Genomic DNA, 11,517 nt, shown 5'->3' with positions numbered 1-11,517 from the left:
TTCAACAGTCTTGCACAATTAATATATTTCTTCCCATAAAAGAGTCCTAGTTAATATTTCCCTAGGTTTCTGGTTTCCTCTCTCACTTTCAGGTCAGAGCCCAAAAGTCCTATAAAGATAATTCAGTGGCTTTATTCTCCTGACAGACTCCAGACTCATACTGTAAGTATGTACACAGCCAAGACAGCCCAGATTTCATGAATAAATCCCAAAATCCCCTAAAGAATACAAGGCATTCCCACAATATTGGTAGGCCTACAATCAAAAAAAAAAACCTGACACCACAAAATGCTAGTGAGGATGTGAAGCAATGGGAACTCGCATTCACTGCTGCTGGGAAGGCAAAATGGTAGGGCCACGCTGGAAGATGGTTTGGCAGATCCTTACAGAGTTAAACACAATCTTACCAGACGGTCCAGTAATCACACTCTGAGGTATTTACCCAATTGAGTTGAGAACTTAGGTTCACACAAACATTTGTACGCAAATGCTTACAGCAGCTTTATTCATAATCACCAAACACTGAAGCAACTAAGATATCTTCCAAAAGGTAAATGAATGTACAAACTGTGGTATATCCATACAAGAGAATATTATTCAGTGGCAAAAATCAAGGAGCTCTCAAGCCACAAAAAGATGCAGAGCAACCTTTGTTGAATATTGCTAAGTGAAAGAAGTCAAGCTGAAAAGGCTCCATACTGTATGATTCCACTCCGGTAACATTCTGGAAAAAGGCAAAACTATAAAGACAGTAAAAAGGATCCGTGGTCCCCAGGGGTACAGGGGAGAGGGAGGGAGAAGCAGGTGAAGCACAGGGGACTTTTAGGCTGGTGAAACAATTCTGTACAATATTGTAATGGTAGAGATCTGACATTATTGCACTTGTTAAGACCCACAGAACTCACAGCATGGACAGTGAACCTTGATATATGCAAATTTAAAAAGATTTATTCATTTATTTATTTTTAGAGACAGAGAGCATGAGCAGGGGGAGGGGCAGAGGGAGAAGGAGAGAATCCTCAAGCAGACTCTGCACTAAGCGTGGAGCGTGATGCAGGGCTCGATCCCGAGACCCTGAGACCACGACCTGCTCCAAAATCAAGAGTCGGTTGCTTAGCCGACTGAGCCACCCAGGTGTCCCAATATATGCAAATTTTAAATGTCACTTAGGTTGAGAGGTGAAAGGAAAGAGTGGAGACTGTGACAAGAGAACCTAACTGCACTGCAAATGTACAAAACACTTCACTGAAGGGCATGGAACGACAGTCACTTTGGGAGTGAGTCTGTAAGACTAGAGGCAAAAGAGATGGCACACCGCCCCCCCCACTGTAGTTGCCCATGTTATTTCCACCCCAGCACAGGTGAACAATTCTGATGCCGCTTTGCATGAATACTGAATTAAACAATTAAGCGGGTGGGGGATGGTCGGAGCCACGTTTCTCACTGTGGGACTGGGAGTTCACAGATGAGCAAGGGAGGAGGCGAAAACGGCCCATGTGGGACTGGACTACAGTGGGAGACATCAGTAAAAACGGGCTCAACTTAATTGTACATCCAGACAGTTACACGTAGGAATGTTTGCAGATATATGTATATGCAGCTGCCCTCCCCCTTATCTGCGGGGTACACGTTCCAAGACCCCTAGGGGACGCCTGAAACCTATATATACTGTTTTTTCCCCTACACACATACTTATGATGAGGTTTAACGTATAAATGAGGCACAGTGAGAGATTAGCAATACCTAATAATAAGATAGAGTGATTATAACAATATACTGGAATAAAAGTTATGTGAATGCTGTCTCTCTCCCTCTCTCAAAATACCTTATTGTACGGCACTCATCCTTCTTGTTATGATGATGTGAGGCGGTAAATTGCCCACCTGACGGGATGAAGTGAGCTAGATGACATAAGGCACTGTGACCCAGCACTAGGCTACCATTGACCTTCTGGCGATAAGTCAGAAGGAAGATCATCTGACCACAGGAAACTGAAGGCCCAGAAAACAAAATCAAGAATAAGCTGGGAAGGATGACTGTACATAAGTTAATACACACACACATATTTCTTTTCTCCGGCTGCTAAGTGAGCATAAAAGAAATAACACCCAATGGCAACAAGCATACCTAGTGCCCAGATCTTGGTTTCTAATACTGTTCTCCACGAAAAGTAACCAGGGCTCCTTGGAGAAATGGCTGATTCTAGGCCTGGGGCAGGAAATGTATATACAAGTGGAGCCTGGAGCATCTTGTAGGAACGCAACATAAGAAAGTGCTCAAAAAACCAGGAAACAAACAACACACCAATGAGGATATGTCAAAGGGATATGTACCCTTGATATGATACGGTGAAAAGGTACTTTGCCCCTCCAGTCTCCAAACCCCACAACCCCAGTTTAATCATCAAATTCCAACAGAAGGACATTCCACAAAATACCTGAGCAGTACTCTTCTTAACTGTCAAGGTCACTAGTCAAAGTCTGAGAACAGGCAACAGGAGCCTAAGGAGACATACAACTAAATGTAATGTGCTATGCTCCTTGCGATCCTAGAACAAAAAAGGTAAAAACTAAGGGCATTAAGATCACAGTGATATGATCTTTAAGACACTCTCTTTGTCCTAATAGCCTGATAAATATAGGAAGAGTGATATTACCCTCTGAATTTCAGAACACATATATCCTGGGTTTTAGTAATATGATGATTTGGGAAATTCTAAAGATTTTGTGTGAGATTACTTCTAACTAAGCATTTAGTTCCTCAATTAAGATTAACTGCAGCCCTAAATTGTGCTACTGATTGACCCACACATTTTCTAAGCACTTACTTTCCATCTTCCAGACACCGCAGATAAAGAGATGAACAAGCGTTAGATCCTGCCTTCAAGCCCTTGAACTTAGGGGAAGACACAGAAGATAAGGGAAAACACACACACACACATACACACACACAACGGCGACACCAGTGTTAAGTGTCACAACCCCATCATTCTTCCCATTGCTCGACTTAAAAAACGGGTTAACAGCCCACTTGTTAGGATTATAGTCTTCATGTGTTTAGAGAAGTGGTGCATAGGAAGTGCTCTGTAACAGTAATTTTTTAAACAGAAGTAACCATTTTGGAATTCAGGAAATGATCACCATTGCCTATGGAATAACAACTCCACTGAAGTGAGGAAATAAACTGAATTCTCACCATCCTCAATCCTCATCACTCACCATTTCCACATCCTGCTGATTTATACATCCTTCTGCGTATGACTGATTTATACATCCTTCTGCATTTGACTGATTTATACATTCTTCTGTAAACCACTGTCCATGGTTTTGCTTCATATCAAGGAGGATGGATTCCATAGTACACCCAAATTCAACGACATGAGATAACCCACTTTGGTACTTATAAGCGAAGCCAGCAGTATGCATGGCTACCAATGAACCTTTTGCATCAAACACTGGGGAGCCAGAAGCCCCAAAGTAAAAAGAGGTGTCATAGGTAATCACATCAGGACCAGGAGCGATGTCCTGGAAGCTTCTTTGAGTGTACATATGGATATATTGCATGTCATCACTGCTACCCTCTCCCTCTCTAGCCTGAGGATGTTCCTGCAATTTCCCGACTCGCTGCTCCAGAGGGATCACAGTGCAAGCATCACTAGACTTTGCCTCTCCATAGGGGTGGCCAATGATATATATCAGCCCACTAAGCGGTGCAGGAGCAATTCTATGATAGAGTCCCAAAGGTACTTGTTGTCCATTTGCCTTCAGTTGCAGAATGGCATAATCGAGAGTTGCATCAGATACCTTAAACCAAGGCTCAACGAAAAAGCAGTTCTCTTCTTTCTCAGGGGGCCCTTCATAAGTAAACGTCACCCTTACGCACTGACCAATTATGTCTGCCCACTTACTTGGATCTATTCCTTTTCCCACAATGTCATTTACTGTGTGCCGACAAGTTAAAATGAACAACCCATTAAAAACAAAGCAGGTGGCAGAACCCCTATTTCCATTGTTGTCCCATGACAAGTACCCAACTGAGTCACTGAGATGAGAAAGAAGTTTGTGCATTTTTACCAGGGTAGAGTTTTTTGTCAGTTTCCCAAACTTTACTTCATGCAATTTAAATAATGAAGCTTTGTTCTTTTTATTTTCCAAATTCTTCCTGAAGTTGTCTCTGATTTTTTCACTTTCTCTCTTCAAACTGGGGTACTGAGCCACAATTTCTTCTCTCAACACACGGGTGTTTCTTTCCTCTGACTCCAAATTCTGAGCAGTTCCCGCTCCAGAGCCCGTGCTTTTCTCAACTTCAACCTCAAAGAGCTCCCCTTCCAGGTTGTCAACAGTCTGTGTACTTTCTAGAATGGAGTCCAGATTTTTGATGAGTCTCCAGTCCGCCTTCTCCAGGAAGGAGAGGAACCTTCCGTCCTTGCACACAGCGTCCTTGATGGTTTCTCCTTTGAAAGCGTAGACGCAGAGTTTGCACCCTTCTTTGTGAAGATGCCTGCGCTTAACTATTCTTTTCTTTCCCTTCCCAATTGCATGAATATAAAATTTGACACAGTCAGGGGACACCTTGTCATGCCGGCCAAATACCTGGCTCCCTTCTTTCTGCCTACTTCTACTCTGGGCAAATGTGATTAGCACACGGCAGCTTTCGGGAAAGCAACTGAGGGGCATTCCAAGATTTATGTAGCCTTCAATTCCTTCCGTGCCAAGCACCAGCATTTCTTTGCCCTGCTGAGTTTTTAGTTCCTTCTCGACAGCCTTTAGAGTGTTGAGTGCTGCGTATAAGCTATCCCCTTCACTATGTGTGAGCACGTGCTTCCTCTGGTTCACAGCCAGGGTGATGTTAATTGTCTTGTTTGGGGGCGTGGTCTGGTCTTTGGGTCCTTGAGCCTGGGTGTTAGTTATATCTTTTGGACCTTTTTTAGAGCCCATCTTCATTTGAGGAATACTGGAATTATTCTCTTGGTTTTTACTGACCTAAAAATAAATGTTAAATGCTTTAAAACCCTGAATACAACCTTACACAAGGAGGATTCATCAAATAGCAGAAATTCCCCGAAAAATTAAGAGCATTTGATTTCTATGCCGGAATGAGACATTTTTCCCAAGTCACATTCATCATGGCATTGGTGTGGACAGATACAAGTTCATATAGTGGCAAGATCACTTGCTGGTCCATGGAAATAACAAGGCAGGATGGTTGTAAAGATTCAGTGTACCGTCATGGGTAACAATACCTAGCATGATGACTGGCACATTAACAGATTCACTTTTGTTTCCCTTCTTTGTAATGGTGCTAATATTCCGGATTAAAAAAAAAAAAAGGAACGTAAGGTAATATAAGTTTACTCTGGGCACAATATAACAAACTCTCAAAGAGCACCTCTTCAGCCCAGTGTTGTCAGAAACATCCTTGTTGGAACACGGTAATGGATTTCCAACTATTCAGAAGATTCTAGGGCAGATACAGACATTTTCAAATAAGGGAACCAGGCAGCACATGGTTATTAGCTGGTTTTGTCACGAAGTAGGACAAAGAGAAGCATAACTAGGCTTTTCTCAGCTTCCCTAGGTACTTGGATATTCTAGTTACAACCAGATAAAAGAAAACAAATGAAAGCTTTTACGTTGCATCCTCAAATTCTCAAAATTCTCAGCCTTCTTCCTGATAAATGCAAGGAGCATTTCAGACTCAGGAAAGAATGTGAGGGTTTGATATGATAACAGAGCCCCTTTATTAGAAAAAGCCCTGACTTAATGTCAGTAAATATAAGTGCAAGTCTTCCCCTGTCGGAGACAAGTCTGTCTCAAGCAAGAAGTCATTTCTCTCTCTCTCTGCATAAATAAATTGAGGATAATAAAATCCTCCCTCCCTGCCTAATAAGGTTATGATAAGGATGATTATTTTAAAATTTGTTTCATAAACTAGAAAGCATGGCACAAATGTAGGTTATTACTGTGATCAGATTAGCCATATTTGGAATAGTATATATTTTCATGCCATGAAATGGTATTACTTTTTTTATTCCATAGTTGACTGTAATACGTTATGGTAGATTTTTTGTTGTTGTTGTTCAGGAAGTGTTACAATAGCTTTTTACTGAAGGCTGTTTTGATGTGGCCAAGATTTGTATTAAAACTGTATTAAAACTGTATTAAAACTAAAAAGTAGAATAAAATGGATGAGAAAGATTTTAACAACATCCTCAACCTACAAGAAGGTAATTTCTTGGCAGAAAGCACTATGACACCCAGTGTCAAGGAGAGCTATGTTTCATATTGGCATATTCCATAAACAGTATTTACAAACATACCTGAGAGAAGTAGTGCTCAATTTTCATATTACTCTTCTCATTGAACGCGATCTTCTGTGACCTGCGCTTCTTAGGGCTCATGATGGTTTGAAGATGAAGGGACAGTTAGCTGAAACACTAATTTCAAGAAGGTTTGTTAGAACGGCACTTTCCCATAGCTATGTTAATTGTAGAGGATAACGCTGATGCGACCCCATACCCCACCCTTCCCCTTTGCCTCTAGCATCCCTCTCTTCAGAGATGTTAACTTAGCAAGTAGATAGCTTATCCAACAACTACAATCACTTTGATGATAAAAGCTCCCTTTTATAGAGCACTGCCTGTCAGGTATTACACTGAACACTTTAAATTATCTCCAATTGCCAATTCCCCTAGAAACTATGCAAAGCTGGTGTATTTGCTTTTTGCAAACGAAGAAAATATAACTCAGAGAAGGTAGGTGACCCTCAAGGCCAGAGCCACGTGGCAGAGATGGAATTCAAATGCAGAAGGGTTTGCAGTATGAGAATTCAAAAGTGTGTTCTAGTTACAGGGATGTTGAAATCTGGCCCCCATTTAAGGTGGGGGTGGCCCAGGGATGGTGTAATTACAGGGGATGGATGGGAAAAGAACCATAAAGACAAAATAATCTTGGAATGAGAGTTTACCTGGGAAGACAGTCAGGAAGTTTAGCTGCTCCTTGTTTTTGTTTGTTTGTTTGAAGGGATAGTTTTCCTTCTATCTTTCCTCGGATGTCTCCCCAGAAGAGAATGAACAATGTAAATAAAACACTGAAATCCTCATTAGCAATAAACAGAACAAAAGCCATGGAGGGCAGCAGTTCTCTGTGTTCAGTATCCCAACATGTACCACGATGCCCGGCATGTGGCGAGCTCTCAATAAAGACACATTTGTGGGGCGTCTGGGTGGCTCAGTCGGTTAAGCGTCTGCCTTCGGCTCAGGTCAGTCATGATCTCAGGGTCCTGGGATCAAGTCCCACATCAGGCTCCCTGCTTAGCAGGGAGTCTGCTTCTCCCTCTCCTGTTCCCCTTGCTTGTGCCCTCTCTCTTTCTCTCTCTGTCAAATAAATAAATAACATCTTAAAAAAAAAAAAGACACATTTGTAAATATCCAGTGAATGAATGGAGTATGCACGTGAGATGCTATGACCTATCCTAAGTGCTTTTTTATAAATTACCTCATTTAATTCTTCCAGCTCTGGGTGACAGGTATTATTAGTTCCATTTTACTAATAAAAAACTTGAGCATCCAGAGAGATTAAACTATTTACTCAAGGTCACAAAGCTCCAGAGAGTATACTTTTGATTATGAACATTTTCAAATAGGAACAACAAAAAAAGAGAATAGGATAATGAATTTCCATATGCTTATCACATAGTTAATGATTGGTTATGTTTTGATAAATTTGCATCATCTTTTTATTTTCCTAGATTATTTTACACTTAGATACATCGTGACATTTTATCCTTAATTGTCTCTTTCCAGCTCTACACATTAAGAACTTTTCTTTCATAATCACAATATTATTTTATTTGGACGAAGAGCCAATTGAGGTGCACAAGTTGTCTTTAATTATTATGTCTCTTTCATTCTAGAAAAGGCCCTGATTTATTAAAGAGAACAGAGAAGTTGTCTGCAGAGCGTTCACTTCCTGGGCTGCTTTATCATGTGGTTAACTTACGCTCTAGCGCATCTGTTTCTTGTCAAGTTCAAGTTCTCTAAAGACTATGACTATTCTCCGAACCACTTCACTATGGAGCAGGAGCAGTGGCTTCATTCTTTACTGGTAATGAGCTACCCAGGAAACTCTAGCATCTCTGAGCCCGACTCTCCTGTTTGTAAGATGAGGCAATGACTCTAAGTGGGGTAAAGAATCTGAAGGTGCTGCATCAAAGTGAGTTTTTGTAAGACCACTTGGGTTCCAATATCAGATGACCTTTTACTGGCTGCCTGACCTTGGGCATGTTAATTAACTGCTGTCTATCTCTTTGTCCACAGCTCTAAGATAGGAGGAGTGGTGGAATCTGATTCCCTTGTGAAGACTGAGAAATAGAATGCGTGAAAAGCCTTTAGAACAGCGCCTGGCACATAACAGGTTGCACAGTAAATATTACTACTGTTACTATTACCAAAATCAATGTACTTACCACAGGGATACTTTTTAAACAGCAGAGAACCTGGGGAAACAAAAACAGATACTTATCACTGGGCTGTTTTGGAAGATCCTTGAAGGCAAGAACTTAACTGTCCAACAATTAACAGAATCTGGGGTTTCAGTGTGTCCGTTGATGATGACCCAATCTTAGGGACTGAGAGAGAACCTAGGAGATTTAGGAGTGATTATCACATATGGACCAAAAAAGGAATATGAAGTGGACAGAAGGAAACGTGAATTTTGCACTACACTGGGATGACCTTGAGCATTCACAGTGGAAAGGGGCAAGAGATTAAGAAAACACCCCAACATTCCCCCCCACACACATCATTTCCAGTATCCAGCGAGAACCATGTAATACCAAATGTGAAGTGTCCTTGGCTAGGTACCCTACTCCAGCCCACTCTTGGAGTTGGAGAAGGCTCTGCTGACCTAAAGGGCTTGCCCTAAGTCCTCCAGTAAGGAGATAAAGATATACAGCCTGTCCTTGGTCCATTTCCTGCCCGCCCACCCAGAGGCTCTCCCTTGGAATTCCCCTCCAACTCATCTCTCTCTTCCCCTCTTCCTCTACCTCCCCAAGCTCTCTCTGCTTCTCCTCCTTCTAGCTCCTCCCCGCCTCTTCCTCTCCCACGCCTCCCCCTCCTCTCTCCCTCGCCTCCCCCTCCTCTCTCCCTCGCCTCCCCCTCCTCTCTCCCTCGCCTCCCCCTCCTCTCTGGAGCAAGTGAGCAGAGCTGAGCCAGGCTGTAGGAGAGGGATCGGGTCTCAGCCGACCTAGGCCTCCCGCAAGGCCGCCACCCCGCTCCCCCCAGTACACGACGAGACAAGCAGCCGCCACGGAAATAAAAGCTGGGCCCTCTGGGCCCCGCGGGTGGGCGGCGCTGTCCCGCCCCGGCCAGCAGACCCCAGCCCTCCGCCCCAGCCCCGCACGCTCACGCGCGCTCACTCACCCCTCGCCGGCCGCCGGCACCCGGGGCTTGAATCCGGCGCGCAGCCGAGGCCGGTGCTTATTGGAGGAAGCCAGGCCTCTGAGCCCTCGGCGGAAGCTGGCCTGGGAGGCGCGCCCCTGCTAGCTCGGCGGGCGCGGGGCCGGCGCGGAGCGGGCGGAAGGCGGGACCTGTGGTTCGAGGCGTGCCGCCGGTCGCGATCGGCTGCTCAGCGGGCTGTTGGGTTCCTTCCACTTTCTTATCTAACAGCCCCAGCCTCCAAATCTACCCACCTCTCCCCACCGCCACCTCCGGGTCTTCGCTTCTTTGGACACCTGGGAAGCTGGCCTGGCTGTCGGGGGTCTCCAGAATAAAATAAATAAAATAATAAAATATAAATAAATAAAAATAAAATAAATAAAGACAAATTTAAAATAAATAAATAAATAAAATAATATAAATAAAATAAAATATTAGCGTGTTTGTCTCTGTCCCTCCAGCCCGAAACAAAATCTCCCCAACGTCTTTCGTCCCCACCGCCGGGTTGAGAAACAGACATGGGAGTCTACGCCTCTTCTCTCTTCCCTAGGAACTTTTTCTGCCACACAAGGACAGCCACAACTGACACGGGTAGAGACCAATTGTTGTATTGCTAAGAAGGCGGATTTTCGTCAAATCTAGACCTTTTGAAGTTTTGGTCAGATAATCAAAAGGATTCCTTAAAAGGTTTCTTTACTCCCAAGGGCAAAATAAACTCAACACTTGGGGGAACGCAACGAAAAGAAGCTGGAGCTGAACCTCATCAGGCAGGATCCACTTTTCCCACCATTGAGTTCAGAGAGCACCGGAGAGAAAGTTCAAGGGACCTCAGAGGTATACAGCAGCAGAAACTGACTAGGTGTTGTGAGGTCTCCAGGGATGTCAAATGCTGGCTCCCAGAAGTCTCAACAGAACCGCCTGTTGAAAGACAAAGCTAAGCCTACTGCTTCTTGAGGTTATGGGGAACAGAACTTTGGTAGTGTCTCAGAAAGGGGAGAGCAAGTTTGGGCTCCTTATTGAGATTTTGAAGTCTGGTTTAAGTCGGGTCTTTAATGTGGGGGATTGATTAGGATAGGGCAAGCATTGGGTGACAGTTTAGGATTGGTGGATGACAGGCAAGGATTTTCAAGAAGGTTTGGGATGGAAACTGTACTTTGATGTTTTCAATTGAAGAGTGCAGGGGTCTTTGAGGAAGTTCCTGGAGTAAACAATAAAGATATTTGCAACTTTCCTGTCCCTGGGCAAAAGTTTCCTGGTATAGTAAATTTATGTTGATGAAAAGAGAAGATAAGTCATATTAATGTATTAATGTAGTTAGCAAGCTATGTGAATGTAGATGGCTTCGGTACTCTTAATGATGAACATGCTTGAGAACATAGTCACCATTTGTCACTTAGAGTATTGAGTATTTTATCTTGGAAAGAAGCTCACTCAGGAAAACACATTTGACATGATTTGTTTGCTATACACAGAATTCAGACACAGAGAGGCTGATCTTCTTAGGAAACATTTTAATAAAGTTAACGGTGGGTCTTCAGAGACACATCAGTTTTTAAAATTAGAACCTGCTCTCCCCTTGGACACTGCAAAAGGGATATACATGCTTTCATTTTACTCTAAGTTTCCAGGGACAGACCTCAGTCCTTTCAGGAAACAACAGTATCCCCGGTGTATGGGGTTTTTCTGCCCCCTCTCCCCAGCCTGAGGTTTTTCTCCTTCGTGACCCTGTCAATAAATTTTCTCTAAACTCTTAAGTCAGCTCCAGAACCAAAGGGGTCACTCACCGAAGAGAAGAGTTCGCCCCGGACCTAGCCTTCACTCGCCTTCACTCGCGACTTTTGGGGGGACGTTTGCCCCCAGCCAGGAATTCCGCCTTCTGGGGAAGCTGTCTGTGCATCTGACCAAAGGACGGAGAGATCCTGAGTCGCTTTGCTCTCATTGGATGGCTGCTCTCTTGAGGAAGCCGATTGGTCGCGCTCTAGCCGCCAAGTACAGCGCGGGAAAGGCTGAGTGTGGACCCTCGCCCTGCAAGGTGCACACAGTCCCAGGCAGGAATCGGGGCTGCGGGAGTCCGCGCACTC

The 11,517-nt window shown here is 43.7% G+C and overlaps 1 protein-coding gene across 2 annotated transcripts; it reads right to left on the bottom strand.

The window, feature by feature from the left end:
• Positions 1-364: 364 nt before the first annotated feature.
• FAM111A (family with sequence similarity 111 member A) lies at positions 365-11,245 on the bottom strand. 2 transcript variants are annotated; one of them, XM_027581559.2, is made up of 6 exons: positions 11,221-11,245; positions 9,422-9,760; positions 8,467-8,496; positions 6,967-7,054; positions 6,320-6,436; positions 365-4,982 (listed from the first exon to the last, which is right to left on the bottom strand). In XM_027581559.2, the coding sequence occupies exons 5-6, from the start codon at positions 6,398-6,400 to the stop codon at positions 3,201-3,203; spliced, it is 1,863 nt and encodes a 620-aa protein (XP_027437360.2). In that variant the 5' UTR covers positions 6,401-6,436; positions 6,967-7,054; positions 8,467-8,496; positions 9,422-9,760; positions 11,221-11,245; the 3' UTR covers positions 365-3,200. The 2 variants fall into 2 exon arrangements, with proteins under 2 accessions (XP_027437360.2, XP_027437363.2); XM_027581562.2 differs by lacking the exons at positions 9,422-9,760; positions 11,221-11,245 and having other exon boundaries at positions 8,467-8,595.
• Positions 11,246-11,517: the final 272 nt, after the last annotated feature.

Source organism: Zalophus californianus, chromosome 11 (assembly GCF_009762305.2).
Source record: "Zalophus californianus isolate mZalCal1 chromosome 11, mZalCal1.pri.v2, whole genome shotgun sequence".
Classification (NCBI taxonomy): domain Eukaryota; kingdom Metazoa; phylum Chordata; class Mammalia; order Carnivora; family Otariidae; genus Zalophus; species Zalophus californianus.
Note: the sequence above shows the minus strand (reverse complement) of the source record. Positions and strands in the feature narration are given on the sequence as shown.

Bases quoted from the DNA above. Each gene is read 5' to 3' on its own strand.
- FAM111A (XM_027581559.2), bottom strand. From the start codon at position 6,400: ATGAGCCCTAAGAAGCGCAGGTCACAGAAGATCGCGTTCAATGAGAAG. The intron at 4,983-6,319 runs GTATGTTTGTAA...ATTTATTTTTAG, and splicing joins TTGAGCACTACTTCTCTCAG to GTCAGTAAAAACCAAGAGAA.